General features: G+C 37.4%; 1 protein-coding gene across 1 annotated transcript in view; it reads left to right on the top strand.

Moving 5' to 3' along the window:
• The window catches only part of ADAMTSL3 (ADAMTS like 3), a 187,909-nt gene continuing 163,292 nt past the window's right edge, over positions 1-24,617 (top strand). Inside the window, exon 1 of the mRNA XM_075159955.1 lies at positions 1-90. Within this exon, the coding sequence (XP_075016056.1) occupies positions 16-90 (75 nt within the window). The 5' untranslated portion in view covers positions 1-15. The remainder of the gene's footprint in view (positions 91-24,617) is intronic.

Here is a 24,617-nt window from a genome sequence, read left to right as displayed (position 1 = left end):
CCCCAAGGCACAAGGATGGCCAGCCCTAAAGCCACAGGGCTCTCCTGGGAGATCACTTGGCTTGCTATTGCTATCTATGCTCATCTACAGGTAGGTAATGAACTTGTTGCTATTGTTATGCCTGGTCCTTTATCAGATGATCTTGCTGCACACTTTAAATTACTGTTTTTTAAACAGAAAACTGCTGAAGGAGCTGCATTGTAAATAAAAGGCTCCCAATGAGAAGGTTTTCCTTTCACTGAACTGAATTTCAAAGATATCCATGTGGGAAATTAATATTCTCTCTTCCTAGTAATATTGTACCTGACTCTACTATATGGGGACCAAAGGGAGATCTTGCCAGATGTGTAATGCTATGGGTCTTTCTAGGCAGCACAGCTGCTCTTTGCCCCCAGGAGGTTTAGCACCTGATAAATGTTAAGATACTGTAAGTGACAAGGGTTATATAAATACTTGGGTAGAAACATCTAAAGCACTTGGAAGTCAGTGTTGGGGAGGAAGGTGGTCCAAAAAGGTCTTTGCTTCAAGTGTTCAATGAATACAGGAACCATGGAGGAAAACCATAGCTGCCAACTGATCTATTGCCTGACACATGAGCCTAATCAGTTCCAAGAAGTGAGTACTTCAAGAAATATGGTGTGCTGGCATGCAGCAGAGATGTTGTTATAGTATGTCATTCTCTATACTGATAGTTCCCGCAGCACAGAACCTTTCAAGGCTTCTTCAGCCTTAAATACACCCAAATCCAGAAATCCTTAGAAAAGGACAGCTAAATAAACTGAAGAATATTTTTTGAAATAAATAGCATCATTTTTTGGAGCATTGTAGTAGTTTTTGACAAAAAAGTAAAATCTTGTTTTTAAATAAAATCAGTGATGCTGTTTACTGTAATACTGTTGTGTATTGTTTGTACTATTGCAATGCTGAGAAATGGTGGTTTCAAACTGGAGCCTGGTGTGCTGGGCATTATATAAACATCCATCCTGAAGAATTTTGAATTGCAGCATAATACAGCAGGCAAAAGTAAATTCAAAAGGAGTATGAGGAACTGAGGACACTGTACTAGACAGCTGAGTAAGCTATGATCCATCTAGGGTGGACTTTGAAGTTTAAGGTGGTGGGAATGGGGCTCCAACCCATCCTCAGTAGCACTGCTGAGTGTGCTGTGTGCTGCAAGTCATTTGGCAGCTACCTGTTGATGAACACCTCCTGTATCTGTATTATGGTTGCAGCTAGTCACGAAAGTACACTGGTTACTTGAGTAAAGGACTTGCCATTAAAGTAAAAATTATTAGATTTGTGTTAATTGTGCAGTAAAACACAGTGCATTCAGTGTATGTCCAAGCAGATAGAGCAACAGTGGGATCTTCTGCTTTTTGCTTGCATATTTCTTACACAAGAAAAAAAATGTTACTGATTTGCTGTGCCTGTTCAGCTTGTATTTTTGTGTGCAAGCAGTTGAGTGATGCTGTAATAACTAGCCATATAAAACACTCAGAAAGTAGTATGTAAAGTTCACTTAATATTTTTGTTCAAGATCAGAATAGAAGTTCAGAGAAGGGAAATGTCAACTTCGTGTTCGAGCCTTTTGGTTATTAAGAGATGATTTTTTTTTCTTTTACAATATTCTACTCGTATTTTTTTCTTTCATATTTTTCTTATTGTAGAACTGGAACCAGTAGTGGCATAGTTTCTTCTTCGCCACGAATGGTTTGGCATAGCTTCACTTGTCTCTTTATAATAAAAACAACCCAAACACATTGTAGTAATCAATAGGCTATTGTGAGTAGCTTTATGAACGTTTCAATCCAGGTCAAATTTTTTGGTCTTGATTGTCCTTTAAAATATTCTAATCTATTTGGCATATTTGAGTCATTAGCACTTAACCCCAATCTTGTAGGAGGGCCTTCTGCTCCTAAGTTTTAGGTGTTTTATCACAATTTTAAGCACATTAAAGACATTTTATATTATTTAACATAATATTTTTGGTATCCAATAACCATTAATTCTTTAATTGGTTGCTTGGGGCCATACTATATGGACCACACACAGTCATGCTACCCTAATATTGTACCATAGCTTCCACTTGTGTTGTTTTTGGCTATTAAAGTGCTTATGTCTGGAGCTAATCAATTAGAAACAATTGGATGCTGGGCAAGGTCACAAGTCTATGTCATGTCACTTATGTGGAATTGATTAATTTCATCCTGCCTGAGGCAGGTACAGAATAAAATAATGACCATTTTAAAAGAATGTGGTGGAAATGTGGTATGAATGTAATGCAAAGAAAACTTTAACATGAGAAGTTGTGAAAAAGAGGTAGCTGTTACTGAGAAGAAATGAAAGCTAACTTTGGTTATAGGAACGCTTTCTGATTCTTCATAGCATGGTAACAAGCACAGCACGGTATTTAGCTAGGCTCCAAACTGAACTCTGCCCTTACAGGTATGCAGTGTCTCAAGTTTGACAAAATTATTTTGTCAAGGGCAGATTAGTCGCTATTCTACTAGGTAAGTTAGATTTCATAGGATAACCCAGTGAATAGTTTACCACTGAGCATTGCTGAGCTGCCTGTTCATTAAATCTGCTCGGTGACCAAGAGCAGTGGCATAAATGACTTGGGAGGAGATCACTTACGGGCTAGCCTTGACTGTGTTCTTTTGCAGACATAGAGCCTACTTTTTGTGATACGTGCCAATATAAATGAAATGAATGGAACTGCATTAGTCTAAAGCCAATGGTAACCCAAGCAAATGATGTCTCTATCTTTTTCTTAAAGACAAACAAATAACCCCCCACCATCAAATGGTAGCAACAACATGGAATAATTTGTTGTTTCTAAAGATTTAAATGATCAGTCTATCCAAAGAAGTTACTGTATTCCACAGACTATATGTATGTGTGAACATTAACTATGTCCTTGGCCTTGAATGTAACTATTCATGTGTATTTATTGCTAAATATGGTGTAAAAGGCTCCTCATTTTTCTCACACAGTAACAGGTGAGCTATTAATACTATAGATTTTAGGAGATGGTTAAGCTAATAAACAAAAGAGAAGTATCCAAGTCCAATTTTGCTGTTTTTAAGTGATCTCTTGAGTACATGTGGCTCCATATTGGTAATTGAAGAGACAGGATGCTCAGCTTGGTAACCAACTCTTTCTTAACCTTGTGATATTTTATTACACCATTCAGCTAGATGCTGTTATATTTGTTATGAAATGTATGTAAGATTGTATATCTGTATATTCTTACTAGTGGATTAATGGCAGCAAGAAAGGATGGCTAGCAGATTCATATAGACAAATATATATCATCAAGAATTTTACATATGGATTAATTTTAGATTTATTCTCTGGTATGTTGTTTTCAAATCAGGAATATGCTGATATTTTCTTAGGTTCCTACAGTCCAAATTAAACCCTCTACAAACCCTCAGTCTGTTTCACCTCCAAAGACCATGGGGTTGCTAATGTCTGAGGAGGGAATAACAGCAAAGACACCACGTGTGGATATTCAAGAAGTATTAGCTCTGGGTTCCTATGGAAGGGAAAGTTTCGTAGGTTATATATTCATTGAATAGACTGTTGGTTGCTCCCATGATTTATGTTTCTGCAATCCCTGTCTGTATTATGTTTTTTTCTAACTATCTGTGATATTTTGGATATAAAGGATATACATGCTGAAAACATTATCTTATTCAAAATGATTCTGCCATAACCAATCTGCCAAAAACTACCAACATAGTAAATGTCTTTAAGGTTGAGTTTTGCAAGGCCAAAAATCTGATGTCCATTATATGACATAGTGGACTTGGAGACCATCTTTGTGGAAAACCTTTGGAATATTGTTTTACAGTTACTGAATGTATTGCACACCGATGTTGAGAAAATAGATCATGATCTGCATGCCATACAATAGTAAGGATTCTTAAATCTCCAGTAACTTTAATAAAAAATATCAGGATGAGATTTGCAAGTCCGGAGTTAGATCTGAAGCAGTTTCCCTTTTTTGTAGGCAGGTTGCAATTCTGCACCCATCTGGAGTTTTGCCATCAGCCTCAATAGGCCTGTGGTTTTATTCGTAGTTTGAAGATTGAAATGCCTCTACTATAGACAAATAACACTTTTGAGACTCTGTAGAAGTGTTCTGACTTAAAACATTCATTGTTATTGACAAGGTTGTAACTCAGCAACAGCATTACCCGAAAAGTTATGTAAGTTTCTGAACTTGCTTTGAATTTATGACTAATAATGATTGCTCAGGCAGTGCTCATAGGATCTGAACTGCTGTTACCCCCAATTTACAATCCAAATGAGTTGAATTGCCAGAAAAATTGTGATGAATCTGTCTTGTGATTTGAGACACCAACTATGTATGAAAGTACTCATAAAAAACTTAGGTCAACTATGGGAGATGACCAAGAGTAAAGATGATATCAGTGAAAGCATCCTTTTACTATCTCATTTATTTGTTTTCATTTTCTCAGTAAGTATTTTTGTCATAGTGATTATGAATGATGCTTGCAGTGATACAACTCAGAAAATCAAGCTTTGGTTATTCAACTAAAGCATGGTCTGAACCCATTCATTCCAATGCGGCAAAGGTGGTTTAATCTCAATATCCAGCTAGATTTTGAACTCTGTATTTACATCTTCATAAATATCAGTGCTCACTGTGATGATAATTTCTGATGAGGTTACACTAAAAATTGGGCAGAGATTCTCAGATCAGTTGTATGTAGAGCTGCAAATTGCCGGTTCCAAAGCTAAATATCCAAGAGTCGAACACTTTTAGAGAAGCCTCAAGTGTAGGAATAATCTCTCACAGCAGCCAGTGGCTTCTAATTTCTCTTGAAAAAGTAGTGAAGAAGTGAAGGAATAGCTCTAGGATGATCTTTGGTTTTAGCAGATACTTGAATGCTTAGCCATTGATAATTACTCATTCAGATCTGCTTGGTGCAGCTTGGATCCTTCATATTCCTTACCAAATTGGGGCATAAATGGCGCTGAGGTGGCAGTTTTGCACAGTGCACATTCCTGCCTTTGCATCGCAGAAAATGTACATGGTTGATTGTACTGATATTAAAGCCCTTTTACCGTTCATTTGGAAAACTTGATTTGGCCATCCAAAGTAATGAGTTTCACTTCAAAAGAACATATATTTTAAAATCTGAGTCCTTTTTATTTGCTTTTGCGTCTAGAACCTGTAGGGTTCACATATTTAGGTCTTTATCTGCAATTTTTGGGCTTGAAGCTTTTCTTAAAATAGTTCTGCATGCTCACCTGAATCCAGGAGCTGGGGTTTAAGTAAACACCAAATATAATGTGGCTTGCAATGAAGTAGTAAAATATATTAATTTCAGTTATAGTGGGAGCAGATTTATAATTGTGCCTCTATACTTGTTTGTGTAGTAAGGCTATGCAAGAAATCTTCGGGCATGAGTTATATCATACTGTGCAAATGTTGTACTTTACTGTTAAGTCAGTGTGTTGTTAAGATTTTATATAGGTGATAATACTGATGATAAAGTCTTGTGGCTGTGTACAGTCCAACACAGTCTTATTGAACAATTCCAGTGTAATTCTTATTATGCAAAATCTCTGTAAAACAGAGAGAGTTTGTGTGTGGTGAAAGAGTGGGTTTGTTTTTGAAGTACAGTTTGCTAGTGAGCACAACATTCCAGAAAGGACTTTGGATATAGCCATGGCAACTCTGGAGAGGCAACTAAGACCCGCATAGGAACTGTATAGCACTGCAGTTCTGATATGCCCTCTGCACTCACTTCATTGTCACTGATAGATTAATAATTCCTTTAGGTTTTGAAAGCACGCATATAACTTACTTTCCCATAAGAGGAGAACTTTTCTTGATATTAGCTGAAGTCTGTAGACTGTCAAGTGCTCTTGAATTTAAGGGTCACCTTTTCAAAATGGCCTCACTCCAACGTCTAGGAGAAAGTACAGTTCTATGAACTTACTTTTTGATGACTGTCAGCTATGCAAGGGTGCTAAACTTAATGCAGATATAGCAGCATTTTCAGAAGGGTCTGTGTGATGTGGAGCCTTTGTTTTGATGATTTTCAGTAAGACTTGAGACAACACAAATATTGTTAAGTAATAAACTGTATTGGTAGGTGCTTAGCTGGATTTTTCGAAACAAGTAACAAGGTAAATTTCAATTAATCCAATGGGAACCAGGCATTAGGTGCCTTAGGCACTTCCAAAAGTCTGGCTAAGCATTTGTCATCATATTTAGCTGATTAAACCAAAACTTTCACCCTTAAAACTCTTTTGAAAGAATAAGTTTCTGGTGTGTAAATTCTAGTACCTGGGTGTGTAGATATTTGATAATACTTGAGAAGTGCAAGTACAAGCGTCATGTGTTTATAAAGGGAGGGCAGTTTTTGAAAACTTGGCCTAATATATCCCTTCCAGACAGCATATTACATAAATTGTTTAGGAACAATGTTATTTCTGTTTCTAATTTTATATTTATTAGATTTAACATCATTATGGAGAGAAAATGAAAACAGTATTCTCTGTTTTGAGAAATGTGGTTTCCAAGAATTGTCAGTTTGTCATGCTTCTGGATGCACTAGAAACACAGTGAATGCAAGTCAGCTCGACTAAATTGTGAAACAATATTAAAAATACATTTACGATTGCAATTACTAGATTGTTGTTGTATGCTAACTGTTGTCATTTGTGTCACGGTGGGAGGTCCCAACTGGTTAATGATGTTGTTTTGTAGCATTAAATAAGTGGAGCATTTGTTTATATGTGGAAACATGTATTTCTGTATTTATGTAATGTTTTTTCTGTCATCAGGTGCTTTGCCAAAAATTGAAGCTGCTTAAAATTTATAGGATACAGTCTCTTGTCAGTGCATGCAAGCAGAACAGGGTATCATTTATAGTATGTATATGTGAAAGGACCTATACAGGCTCACTCTATAGTAAATGCAGACATAAAGAAGAGAGTTTTAGCTGCCTGATCTATTGCCTTTTAGTATGATGGAAGTAAGATGACATGGGCACACCTGCACTGCCACAGAATGCGAAGAGTAAGGGATTGTGTTCTCTCAAGCTCTGTTTGGCAATAAATGTTTCCTGGCCTGCACCTTGCAGAAGCTCTGAGAAGACTGCAGAAACTGGCTTTATTCCCAGCTGGCTGATTCAGCAAGAAATTAACTAGCTCCAAAAAAATCCCCCCCTTTTGTTGCAATTTCTCTGCTTGTATATGTCGCTGCTCCAGGTCATCTACTGGCATGAAGAAATGTGAAAGGACAATGCAAGTACTGGTTCCAATACATTCAGATTCACCTCTTCTAATGAGAGTGTTCCTTGCTTTCCCAGCTACTGCAGCCTCTTGTTGGTGCAGCAGTGGTGTGGAAGCAGAAGGCTAAACAAGCTCAGTGCTCTCTGTGGATGTATAACAAATGAAATATGCTAAAATATGATTTGGCTTCCTCTCTTGAGAGTCTCCTTTTATTAGAGGTTTTCAAGGTCTCATTACTCATTTGGTGTTTTGTTTTCTTGAGTCTCCAAATAGTTTTAAGCTGTTCCCTGGTTGACTAACATGGACGTTGGCTGAAAAAACCAATAGTATAGTAATGTCTTGAGTATTGCCTGCTTGGTAGATGATGTTCTAGTTGGAAACTGCCAGGTACATCCAACATATTACTGATTCTTTCAGCTGATTTCATCAACACTTTTGTTAGAAAGCAGGAGAGAGAATACATCTATCACTGGAGAGATACGTTGTGTATGCTGTATGCTATGTAGGGATTTTACTAATGCCACTAACTGATAAGACTGCTTGAACAGGCTCTGTTTTTGTGGCCTGATTTTATAACTTTATTTATATGAATATAAGGTGCTTTATGTGACTAACAATTACACTCTTCCTCTAGACTGGTGATTCTCAGGTAAGTTGTCTTATGAAACAGCCAGCTCAGAGCTTGGCAGCAGTTAACAGTGCAAATTGAAATTTACATAGGAAATGCTACGAAGGGAAGGTGTAAAACAAAAAGAGTATCATCCTTTCACTGTATGAATTCCTGGATTGCCCACACTTGAGCATTGTATGCAGTTCCGATCCCTTTATGAACGGGGTGGAAAGGCTAGACAGGAATCAGCTGGTAAGTTGTTTCTTCCAACATAAGAACTGAGTGCCATTAAAGAAAACTACTAGGAGACAGATTCAAAACAATGAAAGGTGGTTGTCCTGCATGTAATGATCTTTAGCACTTCTTGCCATAGGTTTTTTTTGAGTAGAAGTTACACGGATTTCAGGGGAGACAGGACAAGTATTGGGAAGATCCCCTAAGTACTACTATATAGGCAAACCACAGCAGACTGAGTCCAGGAGAGTATTCCAGGGAAGTATTGTACATACTTGCTCTGGGTGTGCTCTTTGGGTGTCCAGTTATGGCTACTGTCAGAAGCTGATGGGCTAGATGGGTCCTTGGTCTGAACCAGTTCAGCTGTATGTCATTTTGATGTTTCTTGGGGCTACATTTGAGGATCGTGGAAATAGAAGTTAGAACCAATCCTAGACATACTGTCACTTATGACTCATCATTTAAAAACTCACAAAGAAATATATTCTTCAAACTCCAGGTGTATCTGGAGGTATGTCCTGGATGCATAAGAACTTGCTCAAAACCTACGTAGGTGCCTACATTGTGAGCTTCTTTCTGTCTGCCTGGAATATTTTTTATTTTTACATTGTTATTAAATTTTTTCTTTACAAACATTTTTATTATGTTTCTGGCACACTTGCAAATCTTAAAGTTTTGGAATGATTTTTAAAGTATGCAAATGAATTTGGGTCATCTTGCTTAATTGCTGGAGTAGTTTCTTGTTTTTAAACAAATACTAGTATTTCCTTAAGCAAGATAAATAGAGAAATGGCTTCTGATATTTTACTAAATAAGGCTTGGCTTAAATTCCACTTTCATTATGTGGTCAGTCCTTCTGTAAGACACAAATATTCCAGACATTTTCCCTGAGTGAGCGCTTGCCTTCACCCCAGTGTGAAACTGCGCACCCAAATGCTTTTCCCACTTCCTCTTCCTACTTCTTTCAGTTAAATTTAGAACACAATAGGTTGGTTAAAACTATAAGAAAACATCCAGAATGCCATCTTAACGTATGGGTTTTTACCATGCAGCTGTTTATCTTCTGCTAAGAGGAAACTATAAATGTATTTTTAATGCCAGGAGCTGGGCTTAAAATGCCATTACTTATCCGGTGGGAATAGATTTGAAAATTAGTAAGCAATTAGATCAGTAGGCAAATACATTTTACTTAATGTTGCAAGTCTCATGGGCCTTTCAAATATCCTGTTAGCATCACCCGTTCTTAACTTGCAACCTTTTAAATATTTACCTAGTCTTAAACAGCAGTGTTACTTTGGAAGGGAAAATTTTCTGTATATTTTTAATTTTTATATATGGGCTGAATTTTAATTTAAAAAAAAAACTTGCATGGTTTCTCCAAAGGCAACAGAGATGTACTGGGAACACTAAGCTTTTCTTGGAGAAAAGTTCTTCCTGTAGATAACCATCTTGAGAAGGGCCTTAGCTGGGATAACAGAACATGTGGGTCTTGGTCTGATCTTTTGAACTTGCTTGAATTATGTCCTTAGCAAACACCAGTGATGTATTTGTTTATAATTGCTTATTTTTCTTGCTGAATTTAGACCTCTGTGAGCCATCTGTCATATGTCACATAGAAGCCACTATTTAGAAATGAGGAAAATGTAGGAATTGTAGACTTTCTTTTTTATTATTTCAAATGTTAAGGCCAGTCTTTGAGAACACTGAAGAAAAGACCGTGTCCTCTTCAGCTGTAGTATAGGAGTGTCCCATTATTCCTTGTCTGCCAAAAGTTCACATTGAATCAGTGGTAGTATGAGGACTCTCAGTCTAGGCACTGTAAAACCTCAGTCCTGAAAAAGATCCAGGCAGGGAACCCATTAGGTTGCCACAAGTAAGACCTTATTTTGTAAAATTCAGGCTTTCTAGTTCAACAATACAACATTCTGCACTTGAATAACAGTGCCAGTGAAGTCTGCAGGCACTTTGCCTGAGACATCAGTGGGAGTTTTTCTTGAGTAAGACCTGCCCATAAGCAGCAAACTGAGGCTGAATTTCATTAGTGCTAACTAGTTGGTTATCATATTTCCTGTTGTGTGGTGTGAATCATTTCATCTCTTCTTCATGTAACTGCTAAGGACAGATGGCATTTAAAGCTGTGTCTGCAGCTGTTAGTTTTCTTAAAAATTGGCTGTATTTATCCCTCTGGAAAAAAAACAGAGATAATAAAAAAGATAATTTGCCTGTTGCTTATAAACCTTGCAAAATTCGAAGTGATTTCCATTTTTTACATGTCACTTTTTTATTGTGTGTCATTGAAGACCATCTTATCAGGTGTTCCAGACCATCCCTGTTGGCAGGAATTTCTCTGAACTACTGCAGAGGGAAACATCAAAACCAGTCCTTAGAGCATGTACGCTATTTTTTCAGAAGAACTGAAGCAGAACATGGAAATTCACTTTTTAGAAATCAATGTGACTTTTTGCCAGATTTACTATATTCAGAAGATGCCTTTGAACCTTTTAAGGGGTTGCACTCTCCACTGCATGGTGCAGTTCTGCTAATGAAAATAGAGGGAAACACAACCACACCATAAATAAGGAAGATATAGAGAGCTGATTTCTACATGTAGCATTTAGTCTGTGCATATGAAAATTGACATCATGGTGTTGGAATGTTGACCGTGTTTTGCATTTTGCTAGCTGCTCTTACTGGAAAGCATGTGTTTCAAAGGGAGTTTTCAATTTTTATAAGTCTTTGCCTCCATAATAGCCCAGTCTTATTTTGAATGTAGGCTTCAGCTATGAATAAAATTTAACTCATGAAGTAAGAGATTCCTCTGGCACAAAATGTGAATGAATTATGCAAACATTAACCAGTAATGTGCATGTCTGGATCAGAATAGTCAAAGCCAACTTTTAGGTTCCACTGTTACCGCTCAACATTGTCTTACTCTGTTCAAGAATGCCTTACTCTGAGAGTAAGGATACTGAGTTCTGAGGAACTCCTCTAAAGAAAAGCTTCATTAAGTGTGGGGAAAGCATAGTTGGCTGCACAAAACCAAACCTTTGTGGGAAATTTTCACTAATGTCCTTTCTTAGCTACAGATGGGTCTGTGAAAGAAGGGAGATGAGAAGTGAAGAAAATAGACTAGCAGCAATGAAAAAGTGGCACTAGCTGTTCATCTTGAGAGTAATCATCCAGATAAAATTGGCAAAATTCAATTAGATTATCTTTCAGTAATGGGCTGGCCTCTCTCTTCAACCTTCGTAATCCAACTCATTTTCCCAGAGTTTCAGGGTTATATACTCTGTAGAAAGTTGGCAACCCAAGTTTCCCATGTCATCAACTCTATCCAGTCTCCTGAGAGAAGAGTTTTCTGGTACAACATCCTTGCACCTGCTACTTCTTCCCCAGCTCTTCTCAAAATCAGATCACTCTGAGCCCCTTCATGAAATTATTCCATGCTACTTAAACAGTTTACTAATTTTTACAATAATATGATTCCCCAAGTGATATGAGGCAGGTCCAGTTCCATTAACCTGTCCTTGTGATGAAGGACCCAAATTCTTGGTGATATTTTCAGTGTCTAAGGTTGATGGGTTTGAAAGAGTTAGACATCTGTATTATCCTGAGAAATTATATCTGCATCTTCAAGTTAAATCAAAGCTACCTAGTACCTGCCAAAGTGTATATGCCTTTGTCTGCAGAGAAAAGCTAGCATATTTTTTTTTAAAGGAGCATTTAACACCCCTAAAAAAATATAATTCCCCTTTTTAGATGGTGGTGTGCAATGTTGAAGCCTCAATTCACTGCTAAAGTTTAGGCTTCGTTCCTGTATGTGTGCTATATGGAAATATGGGCACGTATAGTGTATGTAATTGCACTAACAAAGTCTCAGGCAAACAGATTGTCTTTAGTTGAGTTTTAGTCTGAATTAAATGTTAGATAGCTGCAGGTTCCTGATGGAGTCTTCTCTGTGTATAAGTTACAGGACTGCTGTGTAAAACAATTATTTACCCTGGTGTGATTTTTTAGTTGAGATCAGATCTTTTTGCACAGCTAAATGAGAACATGGGTCAGAAAAATGAGGAATGATGTTTCATGTTGAAGGGTGATGCAGCTTGCTAGGCTGAATACCTGCTTGAACTGGGGCTTGCAGTGGCATGATTGGTCTCATAAAATGGGGGCCTGCTTGCCTGGTCTATCTTTTGTGTTGGAATTGGCTCTTTTAATAAAGTAGCTTAGAAGAAAATCGTGTTCAGAACTGTGTAATTAGCATCAGATAGGTCAGACATAATATATGGAACGCTTGAATTAAAATAAAATTTAGATTGGTGGGGACATGCTTGATTCTAATGGATCTTGCTTTCAGAAACTCCACTCTTTGTGGAGGCATTTGCGTTGATACTTGTTAAGTTTGTTCATCGATACTTGTTAAGTTCTGTTCAGCTTTTAAAATGCTGGTGTAGCTCATCTACATCCATTCCTCTTTTCGGAGGGCTGCCCTAGCAGCCTGTGCTGTTTATATGGGCTGTTAGCACCAGAGGATCTCTGCTGCAGTAGTACTTTTTCTCCCTCTGTGGATTTGCATGAGGGTTGGTCCAGTACTCAGCTCTTCTGCAAAGTGCTGGAGTTGCAAAGGCCCCTCAGTGGGATCAGTCCACTCATGGCTGCTATGGAGGGCACATAAGAGCTCACAGAGACGTGTAAACTGACTCACAGGGCTCTCACCTATCTGTTGTTTTCCTATGTCTTGTTAAGGTTTACGTTTTTTTATTTATCAATTGAAAAAAGAATCATAATTATTCTTAATATTTCATCAGAACATTTCTATGTGAACAGCTAACTTTACATCTCAAATGTTCAATTATTGTCACGATAGCTACCTATGACTTTTATTGGTAATTTCTAGAATCCTATTTAAAGTATAGCAAGATTTATGCAAGCTTTATTGTTAAGGGTGAAATTTAAACTTTATTAGGATTAAGTGTTTAATAGTATAATTTGCTGCATATGTTGCAAATACAAGCTGCTATGAATAGATCCTCTGTAAAAAAAAAAAATTGATATGTTATGTATGGACTTAAATCCAATATGTTGTTATCTTTAACTAAAGGAAATTATAAGAAGAGATTTACAGAGAAGGGTTTATTCTATTAACTTTAATTTCTTTAAAACATTTCTCAACTGAAGTTGAATTTGGTTTCTGTATTTTGACTTTGTTTAAAATGTGCTATACATAACTTCCTTTGTTCCTTGAATATTATTCGGAAAATAGTACAAATTGCCTGTTTTTGACATACATGAGAGGAGAAAAATGTGAGTAGTAGTAGGTGGAACATTTATTTAAGTGGCGTGCCCTGTTTTTCTATTTGTCCACTCACAGTAGACTTGAGGATTTAAGTGCAAGGTTTCCTGTTATATTACTGGAATTTTTAATGTAATTTTTATACCTTGTAAAGAACTGGGAGAAAGGCTCTCCGTTTCCTACATATCTTCAGCCCCCAGCCTCCCAGGAAGCAGTAGTACAGAACACATTGATTTAGAATAGGCTTTTGCTTGATGCTGGAGGAGCAAAAACAGGAAGGCAGCGCAGGCCTGCGTTTTCGCAGTCTGCATGAGGCATTTGATTAATCAGTGAGATGCTGATGATTGGTTTGGATTCTTATGGATTTTAGGCAATTTGGAATGATTCTGTGTTTGTAAATGGCAAGAATGAATAGTTTTGGCTTATTTTGAGATTCAGAGACCATATTAAATCATCTTGGCATAGGCATTTTTGACTCGGAGATTTTATTATTGTCCCATACTTCCTTTTAAAGTGTGGAGTTGCTTCTTTGAGGATTTTATTTAACTAGGTAATCAGGTTTTTTTGAGAAATTGGTTGTATTTTTTATAGGACAATTTGCAGTCAGCCCCTTCCTCTGTTGTTAAAGCTGGAGTAACACAAAATGAGGGAAATTGCTGCATGCATCATATTAACTCTAAGAAAGGAAAAGCACATAGGGAAGAGACAAATCTCATTCAGTCATTTTTGGATGGTTTTCTGCAAGAGGGCAACAAATTTCAGACCTTGTGTGGATGTGTAGGATTCCCTTCAGCCTTTCTACTAGGAACTATAAAAAGCTTGTATAAAGGCACAGAATAATTACAGCCTGAGTCAGGCCAGCAAATTGGCTTTTTTCACTATAATCAGGATAAAAGAATATCTCTCTTGGCAAAAAGGATTAGGCTCTCAAATAGAGATGTTCTGGACTGATAATTCCAAGTACAGCCAGACTTGTGGAGAAATACATAGGTTAAGATTTATATTTGGGTCTTTTTATTTAAAATGGATGCTGTTTAGGCTTCATATAGTAACATTTTACTCTGTATAGAGTGCAGAGGAAGCCAGGCCTGTAAAAAGTGCAAATGAAAATAGGGTTACTGCCACAGTTAACTTCAGCACAGCTTAGCTGTGAGAGTGAAACTATCTTATTGTTTACAATTTGTAAAGCAGTGGAGAATGTGAAGAGATGTACAATTATGCAGGATAAGGATAGGTCAACTGAATCAGTAAGAGCACAGTATTTCACACCACTGTTTGCAAATTCACTAGATTGTGTAGGTTCTAGCTTCAGTAGTTTGTAGTGTCACGGTTGTCTTTAGTCTGAGAAGTCATAGATATATAGGGCAAAAGGAATCCTCTGCAAAATAAAAGGGCGGATGAATTTATTTCCCTGCCTTTGCACAGTCCATTGTTCTTGGATTCTGTCTGTATTTTGAAAAGCCTTAGAATGCTAAAGACAAACATATGAGAATCTGGAACGATGCTAAAGCTTTAGATATTGAACTGTTAGGGTTGGCCTCCTCGCTCACATTAGCTTGTACTGGCAAACTAAGAGCTGACTGCGGATAAGAAAATTCGGGGGAGGTTATTGCCACAGATCCATCCAAAAGTGCTCAGGAATAGTTGAAAAATATTCTGTAGGAATAGTGCCCTTCTGTAAATCTTTAAAATTAAACTATGCTGTCAAGAATTCTGCTTAACCTACATGCAAATGGTAGCGGTAAAAGCGAAGCGGCTAGATATGCAAGAGTAAATGATTTTGCAATTTTGGTTAGAAATCAGGCATATACTGGGAACTCCGCATCTCCCCTTGCTGTTTTTAACAGTAGTGAGGAAGAGTATCCCTCGTCCTATAAGAGGCATGACTTCTTCAAAAGACAAGGTCAAGGACAAACCAAGATTATGTGTACTCTTTTAGAATTCAGTATATAAAAGGTGCTTTTGAAAAGCTGTTCCTTAGTAGCTGTCCTACTTCTGAGAAAAATAGTAGTGTTTTCCACTTTGCTGAAGGCAGGGAAGGCCAAATGACTCGCCTTCTAAAAGATGTCTATGTCACTTAGAACTAATTGCTGATTTTGCATGCAAGACAAATGCTTTAAGAGATTTGATTGTACCAGCAGTGACTATAAGAGTTAGTCCCTCCACAACCTTTCCTGTGTTGGTCAAGGTAGGTGGGCTTTTCAGTAGCTTAACTACAGCTCCTACTTAGTGTTCAGTTATGTGTCTAATTTTTAGTTGCTGGTAGATTCAGTGAAATGCCAGTAACTAGGTACATGCTGAAAAGTTATCAACCCCTACAGTTAGATTCTTCAAACTGCTAGAAAAGAGAAGGAAATAAGACAATTTATCTTGCTAGCCTTTTGCTATGCCATCATAAACTCCAATGTGGTATTCTGAAGGAGTAAAATTATTCTGTTAAATTTCCTGTAGAAAGATAATAATTATTGGAAAGCAACTCATGACTTATGACATGTCTCAATTCATCTGTCCTGGGAGCTATCCATTGTACGTACACATCTGCTTCTGTACACCCACACAGGATGGGAAGACATTCCTCCACAGGAAGGTCTTCCGTTCCCTCAGTATGCAGGTGGTATGTATTGGCAAATCACATATTGTGGATATGGTAGCCAAGTTCCCAGAGTAATGCATACATAGTGAAGCAATTCACTCAACTTCAGCTGTTCGAATGAGAATACAAGATGAGTGACTAGGAATATAATCACATGGCCTATCTTTCAATGTTCCTTCTGTAATACCTGTTCTAATCACTTATACTCGCTATGGGTTGCATTTGAAATATAGACCATTAGAGGGTTAAAAACGGTATATTAGTGAGATCAGTCACAGTGAAGACACTTGGTGCTTAAAATATTTAAAAAGAAAATGCAGAGCATTTAAGAGGGCATCATACTTTTTTAAATTCCAAAACACTAGACAATGTCTTGCCATTGAATTACAGATGTTCTTCAGCGTTGTCCATTTTTCATCCTTTTTCTGTTGTCATGTTCATTGAATGTCTTTCTGTAATCACCTGGATCATTTAAAAATTGCTTAATGAAATTTCTTATTCAACTACAATAAAGTTGTAGTGTTGAAACTATCCTGATTAGAGCAGGCATCCTGTTCTGAATTAGCAGTTTCTATTTTCATTTTATGTCTGACTTGCTCAGCTGTGTCTTTTAACATTTCAGCAATTCCGGTTCATTCAGAGGATTTATTTCATTCTTTCCAGCAGCAGATCCTGTGTTTATCTTTTCTCACCTCAGTAAGAGCCCTTTCCCCTTCACCATATCAGTCCTCCAGCATTACTATACACATCATGTAGAACAAAAAAAATGAGTCATTAAACTAATGCCGATTAGTCTTAACAGTTGTCAGTGAACAGATGCCTGCAGTGCCTGTCATGTGAGCTTTTAATTGCTCTGTTTTTTTACTGCTAAAGCATAGTTATCTAAATAGTGGCTTATTAGTAAGTGTACATGTGAAATACTGTCAGTTAATGCTAGTAGATGAATTGTGACCAGGAAGGGGACAATCTTCAGATTAATGGTAGGTCCTCTTTCATATTTAGTCTTTTCTGATTTGAAGACTTTGCTTTTTTGGAGGGTGCTTCTGCTTATTTTGTTACATTATTTGCTTTTTGTTCACTTATTGACCTTTTTCTAGTCAGCCTTTGCTTTGTTAATGCTGGACAGTGCGTCTGGCTCAATACACACACAAATAAAACCTTGCCCTCCTTGAGATGCTTTCACTGGCAAGGGACAAAGGCAAAGTACACTTGGAGAACAACCACCCTCTCTCATCCCAAAAAATTAAGAGGAAATGAGAAAATGGATGGATCAAAGATATCAAGACTGGCATCACTGGATGAGGGAATAGTTAAGCTGAGGTTTAAATGAGGCTAAATTAAATATGTAACAGTATGGAGACATGCTTGGAGAAGTGAGTTGCAGTGTTTGAACAGTGGGCCTGAGTCAGGGAAAGCATTTCAGCAGCAGCAGATCAGCTGGGAATGATCAAGATACTAGAAGTCAGTGGCAATAATGTCAAAGTGGTAGATGACAATAACAGATGCTAATAAAACAAAGATAACTTCTTAGGGAAAAATGGCTTACCAGGAAGTAGCATGCTTTACCTGTGGTTGGTGTATCAGTATTCCTGACATCAGTAAAGCACAAAAAGCTTAAAAGCTCTGGAGTATTTGCAAAAATGCATTTGAGACTTAAAGACTGTGTGCTGTGAACAGTTTCTTTTGGGAATTTCTCTTTAAAATCATGCTGAAACAGGTGTGCACATGTGGAGGGTGCTTGGCTGAAAGGCATTCACCTCGTGTGCCTTATTAATAGCCTTAAACCAACATTCCTACAGCAGAGCCATGACCATTTAACTGCTTCCTTATTGTGAAAATGTGCCTGACCGAGTCAATGTGCTAGGCTGCTCAGTCCATAAACCCTGCAAAGGGACTTATTGCAATGGAGAAAGAAGAGTAGACGAAGAACTGGGTTAATATCACTAAAATTATCAGAAGTGATGGAAAACTAACAGTAGAAAAATCACATTTTCCTTACCATATGTTAGACACATTCATGTGCTGAGCTGTTGTAAATCATAAGTTAGCCTGAGAGTGAACATCTGGCTGTGGCATTCTCTACAGTCCAATTTCTTTCAGGTGAGAAAGGATTCATCAGCTAGAGGTAACAGGGAGGAGAACCATTTTGATTATTTACACTCTTATTCAGGGTGGTCTGTCTTTGTAACTAGAATTTTGGGACCCCCTCCACCCCTGGCCCCTCTTTGAAGATATGTTGACAAGATGGTAGCAGGCGCTCTCAGTGCTCCACTGAAAAAGGTGGATAAAGAACAGTGTTAACCCAGGCTCTCCCATTCCATGGGACACAGTACCAGGAGTGTGTTTATAAATATTTTGGTCATTCATGGATGCTGTTAGGCCACCACACACCACCTTTCCCATCTTATTTGAGGAAAAGGGAGAAAACTATTTCTGATAATAAAGGACAGTGTAATACAGCACAAAAAAAACCCCCTACAGGCCCATCCAAATGCCTAGATCAGAAGCTTAACAAGTTGAGAGCAAAAATGTACAGAATTTTAGCAATGAAGGTAATTAAATGTGGAAATAATGTATATATTAGGTATATTCCCTTTTCCTTGATACACTCTAAACTGACTGAATCTTTTAGAAAATGTTTCCTATTTTAAAAAGAAATGATGAACTTGCTGCAGAAATTTTCTCACCCAGTTCTGTGGCCTGTGTTGTGCAGGTCATATTAGTGCCTTTGGAACGTACAAGAGAAATTCTGGCACCACGGAGGTCAGTTCTCCATTTACTTGGGCAATTTCGCTTTGTTAATCTGTACGTGCACAAGCCTTTACACAGCCTTATATATGTGTATTTATTCTTTGTGGAAGTCACTGAAGTAGGTCAGCAAACACCATTGATCAATAAAGATTGTTCTTGCGCCTTGTGTTATTTTAGTTTTAGTTATTTTAGTATAGCTGAGTGACCTTTGTTTGTATGACCTAAGTATATTCTTTTTTAGAAGGATATTTATGTATCCTACAGTAAACTGATTTGACTCATCTCTGAAGAGGAATCTTGCCACCTCATTCTTCATACTGCTGGGTTATACCTGTTTATATGGTATTTACAGGACTCTTTGAGGGTCTCATTCATTGAGAAGTTTTGTGATGGTAGATGTTTGATTGTCAGAAACTTTCTATCTTCCTAATCTGTCCAAGTTGCTTAGTTGCATGCTCTTTTGGTTCTCCTACTTGAGTTTTGGGCTATTTGATCTTAAAAGTTGCAGCAAAGATGTATTTTCTTATTGAGAAATTATTCCAGTTCTTGATGGCTGAGAGTTTGCCTGTTTCCAGGTCTATTTCTGTTATGAGAATTTGTAGTTGTTTACAGTAGTAGAGCAATTCCATACATTTCATCTACCAGTTCAGTTCATGATAAACACCATGTTGTCGCTGATGATAACATTGCATAAACAGTATGCAATGAAGAAAAATTACTAGTGCTAGGGCAGGCTTTTTTTGGGCTGAATACTTGCCAATTTTCCCCTGCCACCTGAATCAGAAGCAGATGTACTGAGATTGAGGGCAGGGAGAAAACTCCCTGTCATTAACAATGAAAGGTATGGCAATGCCCTGCAATATATGATAAAGAGTCAGTGTTCAGCCTTCCCCACATTATAAAAGTCTCTGTTTATAATTGCACTTGTGAACATCTTTAATGGCAAGATCTTTGGTATTTAGCTCTGAATTATATAGTTTAGGATTCTTTTTTTCCCCCTAAGTGTCGTGGTTTTAATACCATTCCATTGCTCCACACATTTCCCTTCTTTGTGTTTTCATTATGCAACAGGAATTCTCTTAAAAATCTGGATCTGCCACTAGTTCTAGCAGGTGTTTGCCTTCTGAGTGCCAGAGTTTTTTTCCTTACGCAGCTTATGGATGAGAATTTCACTGCCCTTAGGCACAATTTCAACTGAAGTATATGAAAAGCATGTTACTATGTCAGTTCAAATTATATCACTATTAAAGAAAAAACTCAAAAGGAAATTAAATACAAATAATCATGCTAACATAACATAACATTAATAACATTAAGGTTATAATTTAAATGAAAAAGAATCGGGAAAATCTGAGTCAGGAGTCCCATGTCATTCTTAGCCAGACTCTCCTGAGAGCAGCCATTGTAAAATGAGGATAATGACAACTTTGAGTCATATGAGATCTCTTGATGCATAGTACTATAATACTATAGTATATAAGAACTAAGTGTATTTTCTAACTCCGTATAATATACTGTATAGGCACTAAGTATTGTGTAAATTCTTGTATCCTACTTTCTCTCATCATTAGCCTTTTTATCTGATAGTGGCTAACATTTTTTGCAGTACGCAACAATGTGCTAGGTCCCATTTTGCTCACATATAAATATGTAAATTGCTAGCCACCCATATTGTCTTCCTTGGTGTGTTTAAACCTGCATACAGAAAGGTTGGTCATATCTAACTGAGGGTATTGTTCCTTAAATCCTGAATCCTGCAGTCACATCAGTGTGGGCATGTCACTGTGGCCAAATGAAAAAAAAAAAAGGGCATTTTGCAAGTGCTGTGCAGAATTGCTTACAAAATGGTGCCATGAAGTTTCATCTACCCAAAATTCTTGCTTTATCTTAGCTTTTAGGAGGCTTCCTGTTTAGATGCAACTCTTGGCTACCTGGGAGCATTCACACCTTTCTTGTACCCTTTCTTTAGCATTATTAGAGCAATTATCCAGTCTGGATACTGGGGAAGGGGATGAGAAGGAAGTAATTTATTAGAAAAGGCTGATGTTGCCCTTGCAAGCCTATTGGGTGCTATTTATCTCACTAGTGAAGGATTAGGCACCCGCAGCCCATAGCCTGCTACAGACTCTCATCTCATGTGGCCTGCAAACCAATTTTTTTGGTGGTGTTATTGAATAATCCTAAGGTCTGTGTTAATGCATGGCTTGCCAAAGCTACTAAGGTGTCTTGCCCCTCCATGACAGAGGCTCCTACTGCTCAGTGAAGGAATCACACCATATCCTTTCTCATTTCATTTTGTTCTTTCTTTTATTCCTTAAGCAATGTGAATCTTCATTCAGTGCATGTGTTGATTTGTTGGGATTTATAATTCCACTGCTTCTGACAGTGATCCTACATTGAACTATGCTCCTTTCTTGCCTTTTGTAAATAAATCTGCTTTTCCTCAAAGGTTATGCTTCCAGTGTCCTCCAGTATGTTACTGGAGCTGCAATTGTGTCCATAGATAGACAAGCAAGATTGTCTGTTTGTTTCCTGCAAATGAGTCCAGTTAGCAGTTTGTCAGTTTAGCAAAAAAAAAATTCTTTCACCACATGGTGTTCATGATAAAGGACACTTTAACAAAAAAAAAAAAATTACAGATTATCCTGGTTTCTTTGCTAAGGATGCTGACAGTACTTTTGTAGCATATTTTTTTCTATGGAAATCGTAAGGACCCTTAGAAACCTTCAATAAATAAGAGAGAGAGTTCCATGAGAACATGTTCCAATAATGCTGAAAGGACTTGATTTATGACAAGAATATTGCCAATTATTAGGTTACTAAATAAAGACTAAAAAGAGGATTTTGTTTGGAATAGTGGAACATATGGTGAAAGAAGGGATAAAAAAAAATCTTTTTAAAGACTTCAGTCACCTATGTCTGTCTTGCTTGCAAGACTTTAAAAAGAGGTTTTCATGAAATAGTATTTTCTGTCTCATTTCCAGATTTTTTAACAAGGTATTCCTTCCCTTTCGCTGTTTTAGGCACAGAGGATTGTTCATCAAGGATTTTAGTAAAACTTCAATCTTTTAAAAAAAAAAAAAGTGAAAACATCCCCCAACCACTCTCCCTCCCCCCAAAGCACCAAGCCTCAGAGAACGTGCAGGTAGAAACTTCCTTCACCATTCAAAGCTGCTGTTAGAATTTCATGTTATCATAAGGCAGTGCTTTATTTAAGATAAATTGTTGAACAAGACCTTTAGATAAAACACATAGCAAGTAAAGAAAGAGAAGAATGCAATGGAGCAGTCAAGCTATGCATACAGGAGATATGCGTTCAAGAATGAATTCCTTTCCCTCCATACAGCAGGTACAGTCCCTCCTCACCATAATGCCAGCTCCTCTCAGCCTTTCAACACTGATGCCACTGGCATACTTAATGCAGCTTCTCAGCATCTGTAAGGAGACAGAAAGTAGACGTCCCACTATGCTGGGAATATAAGTAGTATCACCACCGTGGCAGGAAATCAGAGGACAGGGATTAAAACGACTGGATTTTTTTTGTTATCTAGTTTCTTCTCTTTCTACTGGTAAATCCATATCTCTGCAAGCCTTTTTTCTTGTTCTTAAGAACAGGCTTGTGCACTTTGTATGTGAAACTCTACTCTCAGTTGTAATACTAATACCCAGATATTATAGTATATGTTTTATCCATATGCTATAAAATTGCTCTTACGTTGGCTCTAAATATTGTTGTGCCCATTCCCCCAAGGCTAACCTAAAGGGAAATAATTGGGCATTGCATATTTTGAAAGCAGAATCTGATCCACAGTCACTAACTTTCTGACAGTAATTGGAAATGAACTGCTCTAGGGTCATCTCATCCAAGTACTGTATTTTTCACCTTGGCTCTTATTTATGCAAAGCTAGAGAGCACTGAGTATCTAGTGTTATTCACTGTCCTAATAGTAAGTGTTACATTGCAAGGGATGTTGTCCTGCTGCAGATGTATTTGGGCCCTGGTTCTGTAAGGATGTTGGTGGAAACTTTGCCATTGATATCACTGGGAGCAACTTCAGTCTGCTGGTGCAGCTCATTTAAAAGCAAATATTAGGCACATCAAGTCAATCCTTTGGAAAGAAGGCAGAGTCTGCCTAACACAGAGTTTAGAAGCAGCTTCATTGGAAGAAGGAAAACTCCAGGGTTCATATTTCTTTTGGAAATATGAAACAGAGTTTATGTTTAAGCTGGGTTTTGAAACTAAATGAGATTTTGGCTAAATACTACTGCAGCCTTTCAGTGAAAAGTTTAATCTTTTAGCCAGACCATAGCAAGAGAAAACATAAGTAGTTGTTGATAAATATCCAAAAGCTTAATCACTAGTATAAATTTTAGAAGGCACGGAAAAAGATTTTCAAAATGTGTCAGTCTCAGTCTGTAGCCTAAGCTATGCCAAAGAAAATGTATTTACATTTAATCAAGAAAAATTTTGGTAGAAATGTCCTTTTGAAAAGACTGAAAGATAGCGTCTTAATTTAAAACCAAAATGATCTCCATTATCCGTCTTGTGTTCTGTGTTGGCTTTTTTGTACAAACCTACAGCATGAAAAAAGGTTTAGACTGAGCATTGTTGTTTTGATGACATGATCTTAAGCACGTTCAAGTCAGTGGAATGAGTCCTGGTGCTTGAGTGGGCGCAGGATGGGCTTGGTTTGAGCAGCAGAGACAATGTAGGCAGTTGCTTTCTTGCAGTTGTGAAGATGATTGTAGTTATAGCTTAAATTCAGTTTTCAATAGTAGACGCTATTCAAGCAGTAGCTGAACTTTCAGTTTCTAAGTTGCTTGCTGACAGCATTTTACTGTGTCATAAATAGGTGGCTTATGCAAAATACTTCTGAATTGTCTTTCGCTTATCTTTGTCTGTATCTTCAACTTACAGGCACATTTTCCTAAGCTTGTTTTATTTCTACATGTTCTAAACGGGTCTAGAATGAGAGATGAGAGGAAGAGTCATTAGATCTGGGCTTAAATCAGACAGATCTGAAGTCTGCCTTTAATCCATGCACCATGGAAGAACAATCCTTGAGTCACACACTTGAGTTCTGTCCCTGGAAGAACTTTTTGTTGTCTTTCAGGTTTTCTTGTCTCACTTGTGACTTCCCTGATGAAATCTGACAGTCATTTCAGTGTTTCAGGGTTCTTTTATGAAGAAGTGCTTGGCTTTCATCAGTTCAGCTGAGTCCTTTTTGTTTTTTTAGAAGAAATGATGTTTCTAGTTTAATTCTGGTTTGAAATGCTGGCCTCTTAGTTTAATATTAATAATTAAATAATTGGCCTGGTCTCCAGAAATGCTGAGCTGCTGGCAGCTTCTGTGGAAACTCAGTTCACTTGCAGGGTCTTTAAATGTTTCAGAGTGTCTAGCGTTAGGAAGTTATTTTTGTAAATCTTGGCCATGACAAAAGCTAATCTGAGTCTTGCTAGATATTTATTCATCAGGATTGCTTGCTCTGGAGATATCGGAAATTCTGAACTGTTAATGTGACTTTGTTTATCTGCTAACACACTACTTCACGTTGTGATGAAGGTGGAGTGCTATGCTTTATCTAACATTTTTGTACTGGAGTCCTTGAAAATCCATTAAACTGAACTGCTACTTAGATGGTATATTACTTCCGTGGGGCATAAATCATATGCTACAGCAAGCTTAGTAGACAGATATTTAACTTGAATTAAATTGGAAGGCACACATTTTGGTATATGATTGGACTTGCCATGCATATTAATCTGACAAACATATATTTACAAGTCATTAAGAATGCAGATAGTTTTTCTCATTTTATCTGCTTTCCCCATCCTTTTTCTTTAAAACACTGATTTTT

Source organism: Calonectris borealis, chromosome 11, assembly GCF_964195595.1.
Source record: "Calonectris borealis chromosome 11, bCalBor7.hap1.2, whole genome shotgun sequence".
Classification (NCBI taxonomy): domain Eukaryota; kingdom Metazoa; phylum Chordata; class Aves; order Procellariiformes; family Procellariidae; genus Calonectris; species Calonectris borealis.
Note: the sequence above shows the minus strand (reverse complement) of the source record. Positions and strands in the feature narration are given on the sequence as shown.